Source organism: Saimiri boliviensis, chromosome X (assembly GCF_048565385.1).
Source record: "Saimiri boliviensis isolate mSaiBol1 chromosome X, mSaiBol1.pri, whole genome shotgun sequence".
Taxonomy (NCBI): domain Eukaryota; kingdom Metazoa; phylum Chordata; class Mammalia; order Primates; family Cebidae; genus Saimiri; species Saimiri boliviensis.
The window spans coordinates 130,780,855-130,807,113 of record NC_133470.1 but is presented as its reverse complement, the minus strand read 5'-3'; the positions used below and the strand labels follow the sequence as shown (position 1 = coordinate 130,807,113).

The window sequence follows — 26,259 nt, the reverse complement described above, 5'->3', positions numbered from 1 at the left end:
TAAACTGTAAAGTAAATGTCTCCCAAAGTTAGCTTATAAGCCCAGGAATAATTAAGGGCAGCTTGAAAGCCAAAGGCAAGACAAGTGTTAGCCAGATCAGATCTCCTTCACTATCATAATTGTCTCATTGTTACAATTTTTACAAAGGTGGTTTCACTTACATTAATTATAATTAATTGCTATTATAAGAAATTATGCATTTTAATATTCTCACATATATTTACTTAAAGCATTATACTGGAGAAAGAAAACTCTCACATCAGAATCTGCAGGCCAGTGTCCTTCATATTTGACAGTGTGTTGAAGTTTTAATGCTATTAAGCTTAAAGGACAAAACCAAAAAAAAAAAAAAAAAAAAAAAAAAAAAAAAAAACAAAAAAAACACCACACACAAATGTTGAGAATCATATCCTAAAGTGATTCATCAAAAAGTAGTGTGACATGCAATTGAAACTCCTGTTTCTCTTAGTATGACTAGTATTTCCTAAGTCACAAATTTTGGTGTGTCAGATTGAGGCATCCACAAAGGGAATACAAATCATATTTTTCTGCCTCTTTGTGCTCTATATATTTTAAAATGTAGGTATTGGTACTATCTCTAATAAGTGTGTGCTTCAGGAGTTGGTTCACATTCTCTGTCTTCCTCTTTTGCTCCCTTCCAACATTGAAAAACCATACAGAGAGCAGCTGTGTGTGGCATACTCTGGGCTAAGCCCTTGGGGTTACAGGCAGCAATGACAAAGACACTCCTTTTAATTAGCACTGATCTGCATAAAACACAGGGTGCCATAGAATTGTCACGAGTCAGTAACCCGTCACCTCCTTCAATCTTGACTGATGTTACTGTCTACAATGTACTGAGAATACAGTGTCACCTCCTTCAATCCTGACTGGTTACTGTCTACAATGTGCTGAGAATACAGTGTCACCTCCTTCAATCCTGACTGATGTTACTGTCTACAATGTGCTAAGAATACAGTGGTGAACAATACTAAAAGGGTCCTTTCATGAAGGGAACTTGCAGTCTAACAACTCAATCTCCCCACTGCTTGGAAGGGAGAGTAAAATATTTTATACGTTCAGAAGAAAAAAGCACATGCATTCATTAGGCAGGTGCAGGGCTGGGAGAAAAGGAGCAGTTAAGGAGAGCAGTTGGATCTGGGATCTGCCTTAAGGAAGTGGGCGAATGGTGGTCCCCTCTTCTGACAGAACAGTGGAGAGGCGCCAAGACCATCCCTACCTGGAGCCATCAAAGAGGGAGGACTGCTATGACATCCTGTGGATCCTGACGGGGAAAGGTCCGCTTTTGGGGACAACTGTGGGGACAGCACAATGCCAATGTGAGCCACTGTTTGAAATGAGAAAAAGCAATGTAGCAGAAAGAAATGAGTCTGGTGCAGACCAGTGGTTGATTTCCTAGGGTTAGAGGTCTAGGTCTACCTTCTTTTACAGAAGGAGCAGTGGTGAGTCCTTGTTGGGAGCCCCCTGCTCTGGAGTTCACTTAAGAGCAGGTGTACCTTCTCCTCTGAGTAGCTCCATGAAGCAGGCAAACGCACAAGAGGACCACCTTAGAGCCGTGGGCCTGTGTAGCCTGAAATCATCTCTCCCTTCCCAGACTACAGTGCTAACACCCTGTTTCCCATTAGCGTCCAGGAGGGAGGGTGAGAGGACTGGGGAGAGGCAAGGGGCAGACACCCAGTAGTCCTTGGCGGGGGGGCGGAGGAGGGGCAGGCGGTTGGGTTGGGAGTGCAGACACACCAAGCGGCGACTTGGTATCCATCCGCTGCTCCCGCCAGCGCGGCTCTTCCCGACCTCCCCATCCTGTCCCCCGCCCAGGCCCCCAGCCTCCCACCAGTCCCAAATATTATAGCAACGCTAGAAATATGGTGGTGGTCGCCACGTCAGGGTCCGCGAGGGCCTCCTGACGCAGCCTGGTGCCAACACGCACGTCCCGGCTGGAGCTCGTCGTGGCCCCGCCCACCTCTGGGTCGGAACTACGGTGGGCCGGGGAGGGGGCGTTCAGCCTTTCGCGCCGTATCCCTCCGCCCCCCTCTCCCGACACCCTTGCGGCGAGCGGTTCTTGCCGCATCCTGCGCAGCCCCTGCCTACTTTGCTGCAGAGGCGTGGGGGGCGGGACGCCTCTTTGCCATTCGGAACGCGGGGAAAGCGGTGGGCATCCAAGTGAGGAGCTGCCAGAGGAGAGCTGAGGAGAGGAGGGGGAGGCCGACGACCTGGGCCCTGGGCCTCTGCAGGCAAGTGGGGGTGCGTGAGGTGGGGTCCGGGGTGTGGAGGTGGTCCGCCACGGTGGACCGGCTGGTAACCTGCCCTGCCGACCCTGGCAGCCCGGCAAGGAGGAGACGATCCGGTGGAACCGGGTGCGGGAGAGAGGTGCGCAGTGTCCGAGACCCCTGGCGATGGGGAGGCGGTGACCGGTGTGGGTCAGGCCGGGCCTAGGGCTGAGGGCTTGGCTCGGGGAGAACCGTCACATCGTTTGCAGGAGAACCACACTGACCGGTTCCCAGCCAGCTTTGCAGGCGCCTGCGCCCCGGCCTCAACGGTATCTGTCCCGGGAGGGGGCTGTGGGGGAAGCTCCTGTGGGAGAAATGGCGGAGCGGGAGCTCTTGTGGGGGGCGCCTGGGGAGGCCAGCGGGGGCCGGCGTCCCAGCTCTGTGCCCAGCGCGTGGGAGGTGGGCCGCGTTACCTACTCGGGGCCCTGATTCCGGAAAGGGGCCTGTAGGACACCGTGTCCTGGGTGCTGTTCCTTACCTCAGGCTCCAGGTTGATGTCAAAGTCTCCTGTCTGCGCCGTAGGTCTGGTGGATTCTCCAGAAGTGGAACCGTGAGTGGGTGGATTATGAAGACACTAAAACGAAATGTTTAACCGCCTTTTAATACTTCACTGCTTTATTGTCTTACATATTTAGATCCCCACATCGAATTTTGTGCAAGCAAATGGACAGGGTGTAGACTTGGTCGAATTTCACAACACTGGTCCATGTAAATACCAGTGTAATATTTAGCCACTTTTCTTGTTCAGGATCTGTTTTTTCTACTTGCTGATCCACTTTAAGTAATGTAATGATGTGTGAGAATGTGGGTTCTGAGTAGAGGAGAAATCTTTTTGAAGGGTCAATTTAGAACATCTGAAGTCAATCAGCTGCTTCAGTTTCTGGTTCTGGAAACCAAAACTCTATCTCCAGCCACTCCTCACAGACCCTCTCATTTTGGTACAGAAATAGTCCCATGGAAGAATGCATGGCATTTGTGATGGTGGATATCCTGAGGAGCTATGAGAGTTGGGAGACTTCATTTACTTAGTCTCTGACTCTCTAAAAGGAGGTGTTAGAATCCGAATTCTGGTAATCTGTCCCTTAACCTGCTATTTTTCTACCATTGTTAACAAAGTCTCTTGGGGTTATTTTTTGCTAATTGCTCTTCCTTCTTTTTGTAGGGTGTGACTCTTCCCTAGCTAGAGGACTCTTCTTTGGTGGGAAGGATAGCATCTCCTGAGAACCCCTGCTGTATGAGCAGGCTAACATAAATGGTGAATGAGGTAGGATCTAGGTATGCATGGGGAAGGGGAGGGACATGCACAGATGGTATTAAAATAACAGTCTCCATTATCTTCCCTGCCTGCCTTCTAAGTACATTTGCCTATGTTTCCACTACCTATTTCTGCACCTCATATTTTTGTTCAGGGAAGGAATATGACTTCTGTTGGGAAAATGACTGGCTTCAAAGTTGGCAGGAGGTGTAATCAGGCTGCAGGTCTTGGGGTGATGGCTGGGGAATCATTGGGGAAGAGCAGACAGGTGGGATACATTTAACATGGCCTTGAATATTCAAATGCATATGTTATAAGCCTTGTTATGGGGATTGGATCATCTTAGTCTCTTCTATTTTCTTTCCTCTGCCTTCCTTTCTATCCTTAGGTCTGTTCCTTTCCAGGTTCCTGTAGAGATCTGTATGTAGCTGTTCACTTGGAAGTTAATTAAGAGAACAAAAACTATTTATTTGGATCCAAGGTAGGTTTAAGTGTGAGCACCCCTGTTGATTGGGGTTATGGAGAGGCTGTTGCCAAGTGGGTTAGACCAGATCACATTTTGGAGCCATTGTCTTCCAGCTTTCCAGACACCTCTGATCTCACATTTGTGTACAAGTGATGGGGTGGGGTAAGCCAGGATTATGCCAATGAGGTAATTGGTAGATATTGGGACAGGAAATGGGAAGAGAAGCCATGAGGAGTACTCAGAGGCCAGAAGTTACATAACCAAAGTCCTAGATTTGGAAAGGCAGGTATTGATGCCAACACGCACCAATACCTGCCTTATAGAGATTTAGAGATTATAGTGATTATAGTGCAGGTTTAGAGATTATAGTGTTTAGAGATTATAGTGCAGGTCTGTTAACCAAATACTCAAAATTCCAATCCCACCTGTATTTTTGTCCATAGGCCTGCCCATGGGTTAACTATAGGGCTTATCAACACTGGAAACAAGGAAGAAGAATTACACTGGATCAGTGCAGGTTGGTGTGAGGGTTTCCTGAATACACCTATGGGGTCTAGTGGCATATATTTGAGTGGTGGACCTACTAGCATGGGTCAAAAGGGACTGAGCACTCCTTTAGCCTTTCTTACTCTCAGCAAGCTTACCTCGATCTTTGTTCCTGTTCGATGAAGAGCAAAAGAATGGTAGTGCTTGGGCAGGACATTGTTGAACATTAGTGGCAGTGTGCAAGGTATAAAATGAAGTAGTAGAGTTTTCTGTTAATTCACGTCTACTACACAATTCACTTCTCCTCTCTTGTGTCCTTCTGTGTGGCTGTTTGCATAGAGAAGCACAGTTGGACAAGACTCAAAGCCAGTTTCTTTCTTCAACCTCAGGTCCATCTCCACTGGTAGCTGTGGTGGCTTTGGATTGTTGGAAGACCATCACCTTCAGCAGGTCTGCACTTGAGAACAATCATTCTTCCCCAGCCTGAGTGTACCTCTGCCCTCGGTATCACTGGCAGAGGCTGTATGTTTGGAAAGAGAACTCTGTGACTGCAGAATTGACAGTTGACTCTAACTCTTGCTACCAAGTTTTTCCCTGACTCAGTAAAAGACTGTTAAGACATCGACCTAGGACACATTGAGAACCAAGGCCAAGACTGGACAGGGACGTATAACTGGGCTTCAACCATGACTGGGACTAAGAATAAGACAAGAGCCCAGGCCAAAACTGAAAAAAAGCCTGCTATACAAGCTAAAGCTGGAGCAGAAAGGGAGGCTACTGGTGGCATTAGGCCTGTAGCCAAGACCAGGTCCAAAGCAAAAGCCAAGGCAGGGTCTAAGACAGATACAGGGGCAGAGATGAAGGCAGTGTCTAAGAACAAGGTTGTTGCTGAGATGAAGGAAGGAGCTCTGTCAGAGTCTAAGACTCAGGGCAAAGCCATAGGAGATGTCAGTCCCACGTCTGGGAATCAGTCCACCAGTTCCACATGTAAAAATGAGGCTGGTATTGATGCCTGGTCCTGGGCTGGGGAAGAGGCCACTGTCAACTCATGGTTTGGGAATGAAGAAGAGGCTGGTAATAGTTCCAGTACTAAAAATGATAAACCTGAAATTGGTGCCCAGGTCTGTGCTGAGGAGGTGGAGCCTGCGGCTGGGGCTGGTTGCAAACCTAGGTCGGGGGCTGAGGAGGAGGAGGAAGAGAATGTTATTGGGAACTGGTTTTGGGAAGGAGATGATACTAGTTTTGACCCTAATCCTAAACCTGTGAGCAGGATAATTAAGCCTCTGCCTGTCTATGAAATTAATGAAAAAGATAGGCCCAAGGACTGGTCTGAGGTAACTATCTGGCCCAAAGCCCCTGCTGTAACTCCAGCAGTGTTAGGATTTAGATCCCAGGGACCATCTGAGGCAAGCCCTCCTTCATATATTGTTCTGGCCTCAGCTGAAGAAAATGCCAGTTCTTTGCCTGTGGCAACAGCTTGCCACTCTTCTAGGAATACTCGCTCATGCTCACAGCCTGTCCCTGAGGGTCCTTTTGGTTCTGACCCTTGCATCCAGACGATAGATGAGATTAGACGCCAAATCAGGATCAGGGAGGTAAATGGGATTAAACCATTTGCTTGTCCTTGCAAAATGGAATGCTATATGAATTCTGACGAATTTGAAAAACTTGTTAGCATACTTAAGTCAACTACTGATCCTCTTATTCATAAAATAGCACGGATTGCAATGGGTGTCCATAATGTTCACCCATTTGCCCAAGAGTTTATTAATGAAGTGGGTATAGTGACACTTATTGAAAGTTTGCTCAGTTTTCCTTCCCCTGAAATGAGAAAAAAGACTGTAATTACTCTGAATCCTCCTTCTGAGGATGAAAGACAACGCAAACTTGAATTACATGTTAAGCATATGTGTAAAGAAACCATGTCATTTCCTTTGAACTCACCCGGACAGCAATCTGGATTAAAGATACTAGGACAACTGACTACTGATTTTGTCCATCACTACATTGTTGCCAATCACTTTTCAGAGCTTTTCCATTTGCTCTCCTCAGGAAATTGCAAAACCAGAAATCTTGTTTTGAAACTACTTTTAAATATGTCTGAAAATCCAACTGCAGCCAGAGACATGATCAATATGAAGGCATTGGCAGCATTAAAACTCATCTTTAACCAGAAAGAGGCAAAAGCCAATCTTGTTAGTGGTGTGGCCATATTTATTAACATAAAGGAGCATATCAGAAAAGGCTCAATTGTAGTCGTTGATCACATGAGTTATAATACACTGATGGCCATTTTCAGGGAAGTTAAAGGGATTATTGAAACACTGTAAAATGAACCAGAAATAGAACATTTTGAACCATCTCCAAACTCTAGCATGCTGTATGTTACAGTGTACACATTGTACATTGCATCTTTAACACAGAGTTAGCAGTGACAGGCTCTAGGTTTGAGCTAGACCATTTGGAGGGTATCAAATAAATATTATACCTTGGGCTGAAAATGTTTGTTGATTTTAATCTTGTCTCGATTGGCAATTTTTTTAACATTTTACTTAAGATAGAGAACCAGTTCATTTAAGCTAACTTGTTCATTAGTATCCACTTAGATCCATCTGTGGTTTAAAGTGGCAAAAAAGAAAATATTCTTGAATTTGTAATCTGGTTGCAGAAGTAAGGCATACACACACAGAGAGATAACTAACAGTACTGAGAGAGAGAGAGGGAGTGTGTATGTCTGTGTGTGCCATGCATACTCATGACCAAATATGCATACTCTACATAAAGGAGGCAGGGGTTGCTATAGGCTATTTAATGTAAGAGAAAGTACTATTTTTCTCCTATTCCAGCTGTATCAGATACTTGTTCCACAACACAGAAATGACCCAGAATCTCAGACAAAATGTATTATTGTTCCATTTTTTATTTTTGCTACTATGTTTATAACTCTTAAATTGTTAGGCTGTTTCATTTACATCAAAGTCATCTCACCAAAGAGAAGGCAGGAAACATTTTGTGAGTGCATGTTCTATGTCAGACACTGTGTTGACATCATATTTCACAAGTTTTTTTTCCTCTTCTCACAGTGCTCTTGTGAGCTAGTTACTTGTATTTTTATTAGAACTCATTATTCTGGGTACTCTCCAATGAGAATTAGAGAGGTTAAATACTTTTTCCTAGATTGCCACAGCAGGCAGGTGACATAGCTGTTTTGTCTGACACCAGAACCCATCTCACCACACTGCTTTACAGTCCTCCTGAAGGACAGTTTGAGGTGGTGGCCTTCAAAGCTTGGAGACTGATTTTAATGGTTTAATTTTACAGTGGATGATGCTCATGCCAGGTGTTACAATTCTTAACTTCCTCCAAATTTATGTGTCCATTAGACATTTGGCCACATCTGGCTGGAGGTCAGGAGAAAAGTCTAAGATGAATAGATGGATTTTATCTGGCAGTGTTAGAAATAGTAGGTGCCCAAAACTTTATTCAGTAAGATGTAGATTTGGAGTCATCAGCAAGGGCAACTTGTTAGATGTCCTTTGTATCTTTTCATATCCATTTGTACTTTTTCTTTCCCAAAGAGCTGAAATTATTATGTATATCGTTTTGTACCCTGAATTTAAAGGGTAATTGCTTTTTTTCCTCCTTGCAAAATCATACCTTAACTTTTTTTTTGCCATTTATGATTTATTCTCCTGTGTGTCATATGAAAGGCCAAGGGACTTTATCTTTTGCTATTAGGCAAGCTTGAACATTTCTGCATTTGTACCAGCTGACACTACAAAATAAACTTAATTGGATAAATTTAGACCCAGAATTGCAGCTTCAACAACACAAATCAGGAACGCTAGAAGAGGCTGCTGTATCAGCCTACAAGATAGTGATTCTTGGAAGTTGGTATGGACCAGATAGGTTTAGGCTATGGCTGCGTTCTCTAAGACTCATGGTGGGAATTATAATCCCTGGTATAAGCTGAAAGGAAGGTTTCTATGTGTGAAAATATGGAGTTATATGCTTTTGAGATTTTCTGCCAGTTGAGAAACTAAAACAAGATCATACTGTAAATATGTTTGTAACTTGCTTCCCCCTCAGTTGTATACTGTAAACATCTTTATATGTCAATAAATATGCTTCTACAACATATTTTTAATCACTTAATATTTTTCCTATGTTAAAAGTTGATATATAGTATTGTAATCCTTTATTGCATATTCTCTTAATTTACAACATGCGCATTCTTTTGCAAAAATAGAAATACAGTATTGAGACTTGCCTTTTCTTCTTAACAGTTATATTTTCAATTTAGTATTTATAGATCTGTCACGTGCTTTTTATTTAATGGCTTTATTGAAATATAATTGACATACATTAAGCTTACAGTTTGATCAGTTTTGAAATATATATACACACAAAACCGTAACCACAATAAAAATTGTAAACATTCATCACCCACCAAAGCTGCTTTTTTTTGGAAACAGAGTCTTGCTCTGTCACTCAGGCTGGAGTACAATGGTGTGATCTCAGCTCACTGCAACCTCTGCCTCCCAGGTTCAAGCGATTCTTGTGCCTCTGCCTCCTAAGTAGCTGAAACTACAGGTGTGTGCCACCACACCCAGCTAATTTTTTATTTTTTAATTTTTAATAGAGACAGTGTTTCCCTATGTTGGCCAGGCCAGTCTTGAACTCCGGGCCTCAAGTGATAGATCCACCTCGGTCTCCCAGAGTGCCAGGATTACAGGTGTGAGCCACCATGCCCAGCCTCCCTCAAAGCTTCTTAATGCCTCTTTATAGTCCCTCCCTCCTCTCATTCCCTGTGCCCCTCACCCAGGCAGCCATGGGTCGCTTTCTGACAACATGTAATTGTTTTCATTATCTATAATTGTGTATAAATTGACTCATACAGCATGTACTCTTTGATTAGGAGGGGATCTGACTTATTTCACTTAACATAATTATTTGAGATTCATCCATGTCATGTGTCACTATTTCCTCACTTTTTATTGCCAAGTAGTATTTCACCATAAGCCTTACCACGTTTGTTTATCCATTCATTTGTTGATGGCCATTTGAGTTGTTCAGAGTTTGGCTATTACAAGTAAAACAGCTATAAGCATCTGTGTACAAGTGTTTTTATGGACATAGGCTTTCATTTCTTTGGAATGACTTCTAACAATTTTGAATCTTCTGACCCATTGATAAAATTTCCACTTATTTAAGTCCCCTTAATTTCCCTAAGCAGCATTGTGTAGTTTTCATGCAACATGCTTTTTTAGCAGCTGCATATATTCTTTTATGTGGTTCTATCACATGTTATTTAATCTATTCCCTGGAGATGAGCACTTATAGGATTTTTTTTCTGTGAGAATTGATGCTGCAGTGAGAATCCAAGTTTGTATGTTCACGTCTCTGAATATTTTTTTAAGACAGTATCTCACTCTGTTGCCGAGGCCAGAGTGCAGTGATGTGATCTAGGCCCACTGCAACCTCCCCCTCCAGGGTTCAAGCAATTCTTGTGCCTCAGCCTCCTGAGTAGCTGGGATTATAGGCATGTGCCACCATGCCCAGCCTTCTGAATATTTCAAATGATAAATTCATTGCAGTGGAACTGCTTTGTTATAAATGGCTGTGCCCTTTAGCCAGAGACCACTAGGAACATGCCTGTATTTGAACAAGTTGGGTTTCTTGTTGCAGTGAGTGAGAACACATAATGAATGGGTAATCATGGGGTGCTTCAGTAAGATGGTTTTAGAAATGACTTCTTATAAGATTTGGGTGTGTTAGGTGATTTGGTGGAGAGTTTAAGAAAGTGAGGCTTTGTTGTGGATTGAGAGCAATTGGGAAGCTTGAGTAATTCTATGAGTTGGTATTTAAATAAATCTTATTCTATAGATGAGGAATACCAAAGTTATCATTGGTAAAGAAGCAGCAGTTAGTGATATTAGCCAGAATGGGGGCAGGAGGGGATATTTCATCATTTTTATAATTGGGACAATGATTTTCTGTGTTAATACATGATTACAGAGTGGTCTTGCTTTTGTCTTGATACATAACATTCATGGAGTAGCCTGGTCTGATGTTAATGTTCTGTGAAATTGTTTCTATTTAATGAGAGAACATCAAGGTCTAGCTGTGAGTGCTGGGCCAGCTCTTAGATGTCAGCCTGCTTTTCTTCTTGTCATGGATATTTGCAAATTCTTATGTATGTATATATATTGCCCAACTGAGCTTCAAAATGAATCTCACCAGCCTCAACTCATGGAGCATGAATGTCTATTTCTTCATATATTCTTCATATTGCCAACAGTTGGTATCACTATTTTTAAAATTTTTCTACTCTCATAGACAAAATAATCTCATTGTTTTAACAACATGTTAAAGGTCACATAATATTACATATTATGGATGTGACAATTGAATCATACTTTTATATTCCATTGGGTTAATTGTAGGTATGTGAAGATGGACCTCATTACTTAGTGGGTGGAGGAGAGTGGAGTATATATACATGTGTGTCACTTTGCCTATTTATGCCTCCTCATTACTGCCCTTCCCATGTGATCTCGAGGCCCTTGCAGTTATCACCAACTGACAACTAGAAAGGTTGTATCACTTTATATCTTGGGAACTAGATTTAAAACAGGAAGGAAGAGTTTAGCTATGGTGACATTCTGTTACAGAGTTCAGGCTCTGAACTCTGTTATGGACCAACACTCAGGCAACAGCTTCAGTGACTAGACTAGCAAGTGATATGTACACACAACTACAGCTCAAAACAGAATGAGGCTTATTAATAAGACAAGCACAAATGCTTTCCAGTTACAGTTTTATGAAGATAATATAAATATATTTATATTTATTCAGTTTAAAGAGATTGGTAATTATTTTATAAAATAAGCTTCAGAGACATATCATAATCATGAGTTGATAAAAATCTTTAAGAGCAACATGCAAATTTTGCTTTAAGACTTTAGCTTACCTCTGGACACCTACTTTCAGCTGGACAATGTCCTGTCTCTTGTCAGCAGATCATCTTAAAGGAACTCTGGCCACCTCTCTCCTAAAGGCGCCATGTCCCTCTCAATGGTCATTGTGAGGGTTTCCCTGAAGGAGAGGAGAACTCCAGAAAGTTGCAAACTGGAACAGCTATTTCTTGTGTATGTTGAACACCTCATTTAGCAAACAAAACTAGGCTGTCTCAGGTTGATACCTAAAATAAAGCAAAATATGAAAGACTTGAGTAGAAATATTTTTCTTCTCCAGAAGATGTTAATACTCCATATAGGAGGCAGAGACTGGCTACTCCCCAAGACCCAATTAGATCTTTGTGGAAAGCTCTAAAATGATAGGGAGGAACAAAATGCCTAGTATATTAGCAATGGACAGGAAAGAGTAATGCAGAGAACAATAATGTATTTCTAGGTTCCTTTCTTTGAATTAGGAAAGAGTGCTATTCCTTTTCCTTGTTGATAATGAAATACCATTGTAATGGGAAATTGCACTGGAGAAAGTACGCTCCACTAGGCCCATGCTTTATTATGTAGCTTTTATGTGTAGCTGTGCTGTTGTAGTTTAAGGATACAAAGAATTAATCTTTTATCAGAACCATCTTGATTCTACAAAATATGATAATGTGATATGAGTTTAATGGCACTTCTTAACAAACATTGAAAGGTAAGTGTGCATGAATACATTTTTTTTTTTGAGACAGAGTCTCAAAGGCTGGACTGCAGTGGCATGCAATCTTGGCTCACTGCAACGTTCGCCTCCCAAGTTCAAGCAATTCTCCTGCCTCAGCCTCCAGAAGAGTTGGGATTACAGGCACCCACCACTAAATCTGGCTAATTTTTGTATTTTTAGTAGAGACGGGGTTTCTCCATGTTGGTCAGGCTGATCTTGAACTCCTGACCTCAGGTGATCTGCCTACCTTGGCCTCCCAAAGTGCTGGGATTACAGGCGTGAGCTGTTCCTCCCCTAGGTCCCCCCGACAGACCCCAGTGTGTGATGCTCCCCTCCCTGTGTCCATGTGTTCTCATTGTTCAACACCCGCCTATGAATGAGAACATGCGGTGTTTGATTTTCTGTTCTTGTGTCAGTTTGCTGAGAATGATGGTTTCCAGGTTCATCCATGTCCCTACAAAGGACATGAACTCATCGTTTTTTATGGCTGCATAGTATTCCATGGTGTATATGTGCCACATTTTCCCTGTCCAGTCTATCATTGATGGACATTTGGGTTGGGTCCAAGTCTTTGCTGTTGTAAATAGTGCTGCAGTGAACATTTGTGTGCATGTGTCCTTATAATAGAATGCTTTATAATCCTCTGAATATATACCCAGCAATGGGATTGCTGGGTCAAATGGAATTTCTATTTATAGGTCCTTGAGGAATCACCACACTACCTTCCACATTGGTTGAACTAATTTACACTCCCACCAACAGTGTAAAGGTGTTCCTATTTCTCCACATCCTTTCCAGCATCTGTTGTCTCCAGACTTTTTAATGATTGCCATTCTAACTGGTATGAGATGGTATCTCAATGTAGTTTTGATTTGCATTTCTCTAATGACCAGTGATGATGAGCATTTTTTCATATGTTTGTTGGCCTCATATATGTCTTCTTTTGTAAAGTGTCTGTTCATATCCTTCTCCCACTTTTGAATGGGCTTGTTTTTTTCTTGTAAATCTGTTTTAGTTCTTTGTAGATTCTGGATATTAGCCCTTTGTCAGATGGGTAGATTGCAAATTTTTTTTCCTATTCTGTTGGTTGCCAATTCACTCTAATGATTGTTACAGTGTGATTTTCAATGCATGTGCACATTGTATAATTATCAAATCAGGGTGATTACCATATACATCAGTGTAACCACCTTTAGAACCAGTTTGTGAGTTATACAAGGACACCAGGGTCATCACATTATAGCCATGGCTATACATTGAATATTTTTGTTCTCGAGATCAGTGCTTTTCAATTTTCATCATTTCCTAACACACACAGAAAAAGAGTATTTGTATGGGATAAACAGACACATCTGTTCCCCCTTAAAGGCGTAAGCCTCAGGGACTCCAGCTGTTCCATTCCCTCCTGCAACTACTGTGAGCACTCCTATAACCTATTTCTAGCATGTCATTGGAATGCTGTACCCCAGGTCAGTGATTTTCAATCTGCCTTTCCTGGAGTCTTAGGATTCCCAGGAAATGCTTCAGAAGGCACTACAGAGGTTCAGGGGAAGCTGAGTGGGTTGGATCTGTGTGCTCCTTACTACCCTTAATCAAAGCAATTTAGCTTTGGGATTACGTGTAAGAGTGTGTTTGGAAAAAGTTTCCACCTGTTAAAAATTGCTGTGGCCACTTCTATAAATATCCATTTATCCATCCATCTTTAAAAAGATTCTGCATCTAATGATTGGGTTTCCCTTCTGGATATTCCTAACACAGACAGTATTACTATCTACTGATTATTTTTTAGTTGATGGAAATCTATTCATGTTACTCAAAAGATTCCCCTATGTTCAGGTTTCACATAATTTATTAAAAGCTCTAGCTAATACTTTCAAATAAATAGTTTGTAAACATACATAAATTCTATTTTTGAAGAAGTGTGTCACACACATAACAGGCAGGCAAGAGTAAATAGTAGTTCTGAATATAAGTCCCAAATGCGTCATTTTTTGTGATTTTGATGCCAGAGTTCTCAACTTTCTTGGCAGTATTTTCTGTCTGCCAAAAGCATAGCCCTCCACTGTACACATGTCCATTTATGCAAAGGTTCTCCTAGGAAACATTTCTAGAAGTAGAATTTCTAGGTCTGAATAGAATATTTTTCACCATTAGTGAAGGTGTAGAACAGTGATTCTTAACCCTGGTTACATTAGAATCACCTGGAGACCTTTTAGAAAATACTCATTCCTAGGATCCTGCTCCCAAAGATGCTCATTTAATTTGTCTGGAGAGGAACTTTGGCCTTGATAATTTTTAAAACATTCCCTAAGTAATACTAATGAGCAGTCAAATTTGAAAACCGCTATTGCAGAGAATCAGGCAGTCTCATCAACTGCTGGAGGTAAAGGAGAATAATTTGGTGTAACCTCTTCTAATAGTCATTTGCCAATATCTATTAAAATATCCATATTTTTGAATGAGAAATTAATAGATATTTATCCTACAGAAAAGATACATAAAAGTAGGCACAAATATTGTGTAAATATATTAATTGTGCCGATGCTTGTATTTTTAAACCTAGAAATATTCAGTATATCCATAAATGGGAGATTAAATAGGTTACAGTAGTAGTTCAATAATGTGAGATATTTTGCATTAAAGTAATCAAAGAGATCTATATATACTAAAACACGTTCTTCGTTTTGAAAACAAAAGAAAAACTGGAATGACATATAAAAAAATCTAATAGGTTTATAGCTAGTGGAGGAACTAGAATGTTTTATTATCTTTTTGTTTATCTTATTTCTCTAATTTTTCTTTGGTAAACAAATACTACTTGTATAATAAAACATATAAACTTAAGAAGATCTGATGAGGAAGCATTTGTTACACAAAGAGTTGAGCATATACCCATAAAGGAAGTATCAATTAAATGGAACTTCTCAGGCTGGGTGTAATGGTTCACAGCTGTAATCCCAGCACTTTGGGAGGCTGAGGTGGATCATATGAGGCCAGGAGTTCGAGACCAGCCTGGCAACATAGCAAAACCCCATTTCTACTACAAATACAAAAACTAGCCAGACGTGGTAGCTCACACCTGTAATATCAGCTACTCAGGTGGCTGAGGCACGAGAATCACTTGAATCAAGTGATTCACTTGAATCACTTGATTCAAGTTGCACTGAGCTGAGATTGTGCCACTGTACTCCAGCCTAGGCAACAGAGTGAGACTCTCAAAATAAAATAAATGGAACTTTTCTAGGGGTAACTTATTGGGGCAAAATACAAAGTCGAATTTCAAGCACTCATATTAGTAATTAGGAATTACAAAATATCCTAACTATAAATGAGGATGTGTAAATGAGAAGATGTAACTATAAGCTAAAATTCACAGTAATTGCAAGTAAATGAGATAGTTAAGCAATCCAGAACCTTTTCTCATCAAGTTGATTAAGGGAAATGATCTCCCAAGGTGTTGGGAAGCTGATAGGAAAGTGTGTGTTTCATATTCAGAACCCAACAAATCTGACAGACACAAACTTTCAAAGTGTATAAGGGGATGATCAAAAATTAGCTGGGTGTGGTGGCGGGCACCTATAATCCCAGCTACTTGGGAGGCTGAGGCAGGAGAATCACTTGAACTTGGGAGACGGAGGTTGCAGTGAGCCAAGATCATGCCTCAGCACTCCAGCCTGGGCAACAAGAGCAAAACTCTATCTCAAAAAAAAGAAAAAAAAAAAGAAAAGAAAAGAAAAAGAAAGTGTATAAGGGGATGAGAAATGCTTTGTTCACCTGTTCACCAGAGGTCAATGGAGGTCACAGATCTCGGATGGCCGTTACATATATTATTGGCAATGTAGAGTCAGTTTATATCTAGACACCATGCTTTCTTTTAAAAATGACTGCATCAAATGTCTTGTCAAATGTAAAAATAATAATAATAAAAGTATGTTTTTATCTTAAACTAGTAACAGAAGCAATCAGTTGCTGAATGGTCTGTCACTTTATATTCAGTAGGACCTCCCTAGACAGGATTATGTGAAGTAACATAATTGGAACAAAAAGTAGCTAAGGAAGATGTTTCTTCTTTTTTTTTCCTTTTAATGGACATTCTGTACACCCTTTAACACAATATGGTTGCAGCATCCAGGACACAATTGATTAATAATCATCATAAAACTTCACAACCATCCTACAGTGTGAAAAACTGAGCACTTAGCCTCTACTAAAGGTTTTTTTTTATTACATGAATAAAGGAATGAACAAATGAGCTATGAGGCACTAGATATTGATAAAAACAATTCTTTATCTTTAACATGGAAGTTGAGACGAAAACAGTTCCTTGAACAAACAACTACCTTTGCCATTAGTAGGTTTATTCATACAAAAATCTCTTGAATAGAATGTATGATCTTTGAGATATTTCAAACGGTGATAGAAACGATGCAATGAATCCAAACAGGTCCTACAAAATATGATAATGTGATATGAGTTTCATTGCACTCCTCTACACTATAAAGGCCCTCTACACTGATCAGGCAAACCTCACAATTCAAGTGAACCAATTCAAACTGCACATGTGAGCTTCTCAAATGTTCTGTATGTATAGTCTCAATAGAGCGTTTTTTGTTTGTTATTAAATATTGGAATCTTAACGAATATACAATTTTAATACTTTTGTTATTTGACATGTCCTAAATAATATGCTGTGAGGTTGAAAACACAACTTCATTTTCTTTTGAATATGCATTAAAAATAATAAAATTATTTTTCTTTACCCAGTGATTTAAAAATCCTACTTTTATCATAATAAGCATTTGTAAATACTTTGATCTCTCTTGCTGGGCTTTCTATTTTATTTCATTAAATTTTACATTGTTGTACTGGTTTTAATTATTCTTGCCTTGTAATTTGTTTTAATATAAAAGAGAGAAAGGGTCTCTTGGTTATGCTTCTTCTGACTGGCCTTCAGGGCTAGGTGGTATTTTTCCTGTTTCTAATGGCAGTAAGGTTGGGTAGAGTGACTTACTCAGTGTTATAAAGTAAGAAAGTTGTTGATATAACCCGGGGACCCAGATTTCCTGCCTCCCATTACAGTATTCTGTTTGTCAGTATCGTAATTTTGCTTTATTCTTTTGTGGAATCTTGTCTCACTGTACCGTAAAGGATATAACCAACGTAAGTTCTCTTGCTTCTCTGCTGCTAGCAGGGGAAAAAAAAACAGGATGCAGGAATATACTCACACCAGTCATATCTAAATGGGTGATCTTTCATCCCTATAAAAATGCTATCATCCTAAACATTCTATAATACAAAAATGATGCTGAAGGTCATATATAATATGTGATTATTTCTCTTTCTGATTCTAAAAAAAAGTTCTGATGTATTTAACAGTCATGCTGCAATCTTACCAGAATTCTTATACTCAGTCACTACATTCAGTTCAATTAATTAAACAAAAATTCACAGATTGTTGGGCCTTGGCTGAGTCTCTAGAGATATACGTTGCTGTGTGGTACGATGCCATTGCGGTTAATACCAATGTGCCTTGACACCATACAGCCTGCCTCTGCTCCCTACTAGCCATGTGGTCCTGGACAAGTTTCTTAACCTCTTTGTACTTTGAGTTCTTGATTCATAAATAGGGATAATACCTTAAAGAGCTATTATGAAGGTCAACTATGTTAATGTCATTAAAGTACTGAGCATAGTGTCCAGCATAGAAATGTAGGCTAGGATGGACTTTCACGCTTTTTGTTCATCCATCTTGAAGTTGAAACTCTTTTTGGGTCTGGCTTTACTTGCTGCTCATGTAACCAATTTCTACATGTTTTACCATTTGAAACATGCCTTTAATAAAGGGGAACAAAAGCTAGGCTCTAAATTTTGGGATGAAACTGCAGATTTTTATACAGTTTATAAGAATGACCATACTTCAGTTTAAGAAACTCATGTAAGGATGAAAAACGACTGAAGACTCTCAATTCTGTATGCCATATGCATTTATATTAACAAATATTTATGGAATGTCTCATATGCCAGGTTCCAGAAGCCCTCAAACCATATCTTTATCACAAAACTGTCTTCTAGGGTCTAGACCCATGTATTCAAATACATATGAGAAATTTATATCTAAAGCAGTGATTCCCATACAGGAACAATTGTAATCCCTAACTCCAGGGATATAGAAATGTATGGAGACATTTTTGTTGTGTGCTTGTAAAATATGTTTAAACTCCATGAGCCTTAGGAGAGCCTGTCTCTGGGGAGGAATGAGTTTAAGCAGGGAATACTGATACCTAACTTACAGAACAGTTGTAAGGACTTAGAGAAACAGTATATGAAGTGGCTAACACAGTGTCTGGCCCATTGTAGGCCCTCAAAGTGTTAGCTTTCTTTCCACTGCCCTCTCTAACTTCTGCTTCTGAGGTGACATTGACCTAAACTAAATAGGGCTAAGAAGCATAATTGTGTCCTAAAGAGCTTCTGAAAACATGGCAAAAGAAAGAAAAATAACTCATACAGACCCATATTGTGTATAAGAGTTGGTGCCTCTTCGTGTTGTGGCATCATGCATTGTAGGTGGGGTGGGTAAATGTTGTCACCCTGTTTCTGTATAATCAGTGTACCTTTCCTGACCTCTTTGGGCCCCTCTTGGAGAGTGAGCATCAGGAGTGGCCATTAACTGGGTATCTGGGTTGTTCCTGTGGCCTTATAAAGACAAGTACCCAGGAATGGTCTAAGCATGAGGAGAGGTCTTCTGGAGAGAGCAATAGAGTGAAAGGCAGAAGATGTTGCTTCCAGAGCCTGACAAACTGCTATCTGTGTGATGTGGGTAAAACGTGTACCTTCTCCTGGCTACAGACTTGGTGTTAGGTCATGTGACTTGGGATCTTCTAGCAGGCCAATTTTGCGTACAAATCATTTGTCTTGCCTCTTTCCAAGCATTTCTGCCATCATTTAAGTTCTCATATTCTAGTGCTGCTGGAGGATTAAGTGAATTAAACTACCTCATAGGAAATCTGAGACATTGCTGAGGCAGAGGGACAAAGTGTTCAGGTGGGACTCCTAGCTGACTCATCACTTCTGCTTGGGAGAGCACACTCCATTTCCCCTCATAGCTCATTGGCCACAGCTAGTCACATGCCCAGGTCTGATATCAGTGGAGTGGGGTCAGTGGGTGTCTCAGTGCACTTGGGCTGCCATAAAAAAATACCTGAAAATGGGTAATTTGTAAACAACAGAAATTTATTACTCAAAGTTCTGGAGGCTAGGAAGTCCAAGATCAAGATGCCAGAATATTTGTGGTGTGGTAAAGACTCTGTCTGCACCCTCTTGCTGCATCCTCACATGGTGGAAGTGGCACAAGCTCTCTCAGGCCTCCAATGAGGGCATGAATCCCATTCATGAGGGCTCTGCCTTCATGGCCTAACTACCTCCTAAAGGTTATTAGGTTTCAACATATAAATGTGTGTGAGACACAAACATTCAGATGAAAGAAGTAGGCCTAGAGGGACCCTAAGGACCTGCTGGTACATGCGATTTCACAGCTAGGTTTCATGGCCCAGAAAACAATATTTCTTCTCCACCATCATCTTCCTCAACATGAGGGGTTATTGACTAAGTACCTTTAGGGGACAATACTAGGGAAATGTAAAACTATTGTCTTCCAAATGGAAAGCTGCTGGTTATATTGTGGGGAGGGCAAGGAATGGAATCACATTCCATTTCTGCCACTTCTATGGAGAGGGTCTTAGTCCCTGTGAGAAGGAGCTTGGTCATCTGTGAAATAAGATGCGTCACATTATCTTCTTCAGAGTACTGTCCCAAGGGATAGATGAGAAAACCTGTCAAGTGCATATGGGAGATAGTAGGATTTCAACACATAAAAGGCCTGGCTATTTGCCCCCTCACTCCCAGAGAGTAGATGACATTGACCTAAACTAGAGGGCATTACTGCCATAGAGAGCTTGTGGAAAGGTAGCAGCAAGATCTGAACTATATCCTCAAAACCTATGAGCTTTGGACCAGTTCTGAGTTGTGGAATGAGTTACATGTGAGAGCTGGGGAAAAGGAAAAATAAATCACCATATCATTTCCTAAACTGCATCTGCCTTCCTATCCTCTTAATTTACCATCCAGTTTGACACTAGAGGAACAGTTTCCCATTGACTTTAAGGTAGAAGGGACACCACAGGGCAATATGATAAGAATATGGACAGAAGATAGAGTCTTAAAACCAGACACATTATAATCCATGATTATGTTCTGTTGTGTGTCAAAAGGAGATAATCAGCATAGGCTTGACCTAATTAGTCAAGCCCTGTAAAATCAGAGAATTTTCTTCTGCTGTTTAGAGCAGGGCAAGTCAGAGATTCAAGGCACAGAAAGCCTTCAATGTGCCATTGCTGGATTGAAGAAGGAGGCCGCATGGCAGGGAAGTGGACTAGCCTCCAGGAGCTAAGAATATCCCCAACTGACAGTCATCAAGGAAATGGAGACTGCAGTCCAATACACACAAAGAGATGACTTCTGCCAGCAGCAAGAATGATATTGGAAGCAGATTTTTACCGAGATCATCCACATGAGACCTCAGTGGGGTCTACATGGGCATCTTGATTCTAGCTTTGTGAGACCCTAAGCAGAGAATGAGGTCATGCTGGACCAGACTTCTGACCTACAGACCTATGAGCTACTAGATGAATGTAGCTTTCAGATGCTAAGTCTGTGGTTATACGCCTACAAAAAATTAATACATTAGAGTTAAGTCAAATCCATATTCAATGGATACACAGTGTTTGTGTACATGTACACATATGTATAGATGATAATTGATGGAAATGACATAATTACAGTTTTTACTAGTGAATGGTGGGGTTAAATGTTATCAATATATTCATATTGGTATTGGAATGCACTTTCCACATTTTAAAAATAGACAGTGGGTTACTTATTAATCAGAAATAGAACACATTAGAACTTTGTTCGTCAAATTTGATAGATTTCAGATTTTTCAAAAGGTATTGGAAATATGATAATAGGCAAGCATGTACACAATGAAGGTTATAAAGAGTGGACTCTCCTGTATAATTTCCCTGATTGCCTCACTTCCCAGAAGGAACCACTGTCCAAAATTTTTTGTTTAGTCATGAATACATCCCTAAACAAAACACAATTGCTTTGCATATTTTTATCCCTAACTATATAAGTAACATATTTATATATCAATTATTGAAATGTTTTCCTCTGAAAATAGTGTTTCTGAGATGTTTCTAATCAAGCGGCTTTGGGACTATTGATATTTACCCATGTTCCTGTGACCAGGTTTGCTATGTGTTAAGACTCTCTGCACTGCACACCTGAGAGGGCAGCAGCGGACAGAGCCTCACATGCTTCTATCATGGATGCTTCCCAGTGTCTCCACGAAGAAGTTGTACTGATTTATCAGCTCCATGCTGTATATGGGGTTCTTATGGCTCCAACATTTCAATTCAAACAAAATGCAACATAAACACAAACTCAGTGACTGTTTCTTCTTTTCAAACTCTAGAATTATTCCAAGACATAAAGTAAAATGCAGAAACATGAGCTTAGCATTTTTTAATGCATCTGTGAAATACACTATTTAAAAGATAATACAATAGGGAAAAATAAAGTAAAATCTAATGTGCCAATAACAGGATATCAGAATAAAAAATACTAAAAATTTGTGAAACCTATTGTTTGCACAGATCTGGAAAAACAGATGCTTTCATATTGTTGTTGGATGGAATATACACATTATTAAAGAGGTTTTGAAGTTCAATTACATAGGAAGCATTTAAAATGTTAAATGGTCATGCTTTTTGACAAAACAGTTTCAATTCTAGGAATTTAGCCTCCTGATATGGCCTCAAGAGTCTCCTGCTGTCACCACTCGTGTCCACACTGCTCAGGGCTGAGATGACCATTTCCATAGTTGGTCCAGTTCCTTCAGGCCCCAGACCCTCAGTCAACTACCCCTGGATCAAAACAGGAAAATCAAGTCTGAATCATGGCTGGATGTCCAGCCTTGAAGGACCATCCACTAATTCACCACAAACATTGATATAGAGCAATGCTCAGGTCCCAACTCCTGGAGAAAATTACAGACCTCAGACCTCATCCCTATCTGGGAGAAATCTTCTTTCCTCTCCCATCTTCATGTCCTGAGAGGCTCCCACATCCCTACCAGGTACAAGCAGCCCAGTCCTTTCAACAAATGAAGTTCTCATAAAGGATGGAAGGAACAGTGGCTCTAGAAGGCTTCTGCTTCCAGCCCTCTCACAAACTTCCCCTGAAGTAAGGAGAGGGGACACCAGCCATACTGCAGGGAGGGTAAGCAATTACCCTCCTTAACAGAAATTAACCTCCTTAACAGTACATATCCAAATACATTTGCTAAAGGTCTACCACCAGCAATTCAAGGTGCCCAGGCTGGCAGGTTCTACTCCTGGCTCTGGCAGTGGGCCTGGTGAGTAACCTCTGCCATTCAGCTCTGTGTTTAGGAGCATGTATTTTATAGTTGCCGACATCCATGAGGAGGAGAAGTTACTGGTACCTCACTAGCAGGGCTGTTGTGAGGTTAAAACCAGATACTAATGCGAAGAAACTGGAGCTGCGCCCAGTAAACCATCTGCCTTACAAATAGTAGCTGTCTTTCCTCCTCAAGGCAGGGAACTCATGTGGCTCTCACCTGCCACCTCAGCCAGGACCCCTTAACTAAGGGGCACATCATAATCACCTTGATGAACCTTTTCTAAACCCTCATCTGAAACTCCCTTGTTCGTGGAAAAACAGGACTTTTGCATCAAGGATCATTAATGGCATTAAGTTCTAATAATATGAGCCTCAGAAAACAGATATACCCACTTGGCACCAACAGTATATGCAAGCGTCTGCTGGCTTTTCATTCCACCAATACCAAGTATTACCAACTTTTGTCTTTATTGCCAATCTGATCTGCTCATTTTCCCCAGGCGTGTCCCATTGGAAGAATCAGTTCTGATGGTCGTTAAACTTACAGATTCACAGGGTCATCCCCTGCAATTGCCAGAGTTAGCAAATAAAAAAACAGGATTTAAAAATTTTGTTACTTATTTTACTGCTTGTTTATTTTTATTTATTTGTTTTATTTATTTTATTAAAATCCAGGTAGGTTTCAAGTTTAGATAAATAAAATAATACTACATACCCCATAAACTAAAAAAAAAAATTCTGTTAATCCTGAATTTAAGGTTAACTGAGTTAATTTTAACCTGGTAACTGTATACGTGGAGGGCTCTGTGGGGAGCCAAGATGCTCAGGTCAACAGCCTTAACTGAGTTCCCAGCAGACACGAACACCAGTTGTCATTCATGTGAGTGAGCTCTCTCAGATGTCCTAGATGAGTGGAACCTCCAGATGACTGCAGCCCCAGGTGACAGACATCTTATACAGCAGAAAACATCCAGCTGGGCCCAGTTAACACACAAAATACTGAGAGAAAATAAATAGCTATTAATAGCTAATAGCTATTAAGAAGGAATGGATATCTAAAACATTATGGTTTTGGTGAACTTTTCTTCATTTTCTGTGACGTGTTATCATTGAATAAGGAAGGGATTTTCTTATCCTTGAAGGTTTAGTGGAACTTGATTAAAATTGTATCATCTGAGAGTTGGCTTACATGTGGGTACAGATTTCTGAACATGTCATCAATTCTTCTTGAAGGGATCCCAAGGGCAATTTACATGATATCTATTTTTCATGCTAGTCTTAGAATTTGAAGCATACTCTGTAAGATGAATTCCCACTGCAATCATGTGAATTAAGGTACTGAAAGGGTGTTGCTGCAAATTTTATGAGAAAACCTGAGAGGTTGTCTTAGTGAGTATTCATTCTGAACAAGGGCAATTTACTCAGTTTTAGAAGTGTTTCTCAAAGAGGGTGTCCTGAAACACTTTATCCTGCTATAGTGATAGCTCTTGGCAAGGAAGTAACTTTCCTTGAGCACACATGGACAGGGCTCCTTTAGGAGACAGCAGATAGATATGCATTGCAGTCCTTGGTCTTTATGACTGTCTCCGTGCAGCACTGCTATATGGATAAGTCTGTCCAATTCTAGAACTTATTCATAGTAAGCTCACATGACAGCAAATCTAAGTCACATTTTCCAATATCACCTTGTAAGAGATAAAGTCAACATATGTTTCTCCTTATTCTTTTTCTATGTTTCTCAGTTGGTTTAGAGCTTAGACTAGAAGCAGAAGAGTATTTTGGGGGCCCCTTAAAGATCTAAGCATTGTGAAGCAAGAACTATAGGAATAATTGAAGAGTCAGTGAGACACAGAGGAGTGAACCTGTGGGCCTATTGTAAGTCCCATCCCTGAAGGCAAAACTGAACAAGTGCCCCTGAAGGATCGCTTACTGCCAAGAATTTGAAGGGAAAGAGCTTGGGCAGAGTAACATGTGTCTTCCAAATTCTCCAATTGGGTAAGTCATTCCTGCTGTAAAGAGAAATGAATGTGTAGAAGCTACATGTATATTTGGTAATGGATGTATTTTCCACGTAAAAAAAAAAAAAAAAAAAATACCAGGAATGAAGGATAAGAATTTCCTCAAGGCAAACTACTGTGTGTTTCCATTGACTAGCTTCCTGCCTACTAAATTATTATATTATTCTAGGCCTGCCTCCCTGAAATAATTATTACTCAAATAATTTTTGTGTTTCTAGACCATTCAGTCACTTGACTATAAACAATCTCTCCGTTTTTCTGCCACAGATAACCAACTGCCTAGAATGGTGTGTGAGTTGTACATGTTTCTCCTCAGAGGGCTAGCTCATCTCCAGGAGCCCTAGGACACCTCTCTGGGCTTCTGTGTACTGATGATACTCCTCTAAGGTCACTTTTAAAGCTAAATTCCTGACAACATGGACTTCCTTACCTCCACCATAATGAGTAGAATGTTGAAAATTGCCCGGATCCCAGCCTAGTTCCTCTAGTTGGTGTGTTTTCTTAGGGAGTGAGCTGAAGAGTGAAGGTCTTTTGCTTTAAGAGAAAGGCTGGGTTGGGGTGGAGGAGCGGGTTGTACATAAACATTCTCAGGTGTGGAAGACGAGCCAGTGCGACGCGGTTGCCATAGTAACCTGACGTCATATTGGCGACGGTGACGACTTTTTAATGAGCCCAATTTGGCCTGGGGAGAACAGCACAGTCCCACCTTCAGGCGTTTGGACTCAGTGAAGGTTGTTAGTGCCCAGCAGTGTGGGCTGAATCTCCGTGGGGTTTAGAGAGACGACAGAATCCCAGATCCACGTCCCATCGTTCCCACTTTGGGGATCGGCACTCTGGCTGTTTCGTGAGGGAGAGAGAGGTGGGTCTCTTCTGGCCCCAGTGAGTGTGGTGTCCTGCTCCAGGGTTTCCCTGGGCTACTTTCCATGTAAAGGCGGGACGTGGGAGGATGAGAAAAGTAAAGACCCTCTTTGAGCTCAGGTTCCCCCTCTGTAAAACGGGGATAAAAATACCCGCAGGATTGCTGGAACCTTAAGTGGTAACACAGGTGCAAGATGATAGCCCTGTGGTTATTGCAGGATCAGGAATGCCTGTATGAAGTCCGGCCTCTTGTTCTGTTTCAAACTTTCTTACGGCATAGACAAGGGAGAAACTTTATGTTTAACATGCATTTATGATAACTTTATATTCTGACTGCATAAATAATAATCAGTAATTCTCATCAACACTATCAAATGAATGTTGAAATATGCCATTAGTTAGAAGGCCTTCCTAGCAATTTGAGATTGTAATATGCATTCTCCCGTATCTGTTGTATAATAAATTTGTTTATGAACCATAATTTATAAAATGTCAGTTAAAATGTTATATGATGTTTTGATATATTTTATATATTGTGAAACGGCTGAATCAAGCTAATAAACCCATGCATTACCTAATGTACTTATTTTTTTTTTGTGGTGAGCACTTAAAATCTACGCTTTTAGCAGTTTCCAAGCAAGTATACTTATATTTTTATTAACCATAGTCACCATGATGTACAATAGATCTCTTGAATTTATCCTTCCTCTCTAACTGAAATTTTGTATCCATTGA

General features: G+C 40.7%; 1 protein-coding gene across 6 annotated transcripts in view; it reads left to right on the top strand.

Annotated features, from left to right (window-relative positions):
- Nucleotides 1-1,849: 1,849 nt before the first annotated feature.
- Nucleotides 1,850-26,259, top strand: part of GPRASP3 (G protein-coupled receptor associated sorting protein family member 3) — a 110,808-nt gene continuing 86,398 nt past the window's right edge. For all 6 annotated transcript variants that reach the window (XM_074392039.1, XM_074392036.1, XM_074392037.1 and 3 more), the window contains exons 1-5: nt 1,850-2,252; nt 3,451-3,552; nt 3,932-4,024; nt 4,453-4,526; nt 4,885-25,525. In XM_074392039.1, coding sequence (XP_074248140.1) covers nt 5,182-6,825 — 1,644 coding nt within the window. In that variant the 5' untranslated portion in view covers nt 1,850-2,252; nt 3,451-3,552; nt 3,932-4,024; nt 4,453-4,526; nt 4,885-5,181 and the 3' untranslated portion in view covers nt 6,826-25,525. The remainder of the gene's footprint in view (nt 2,253-3,450; nt 3,553-3,931; nt 4,025-4,452; nt 4,527-4,884; nt 25,526-26,259) is intronic.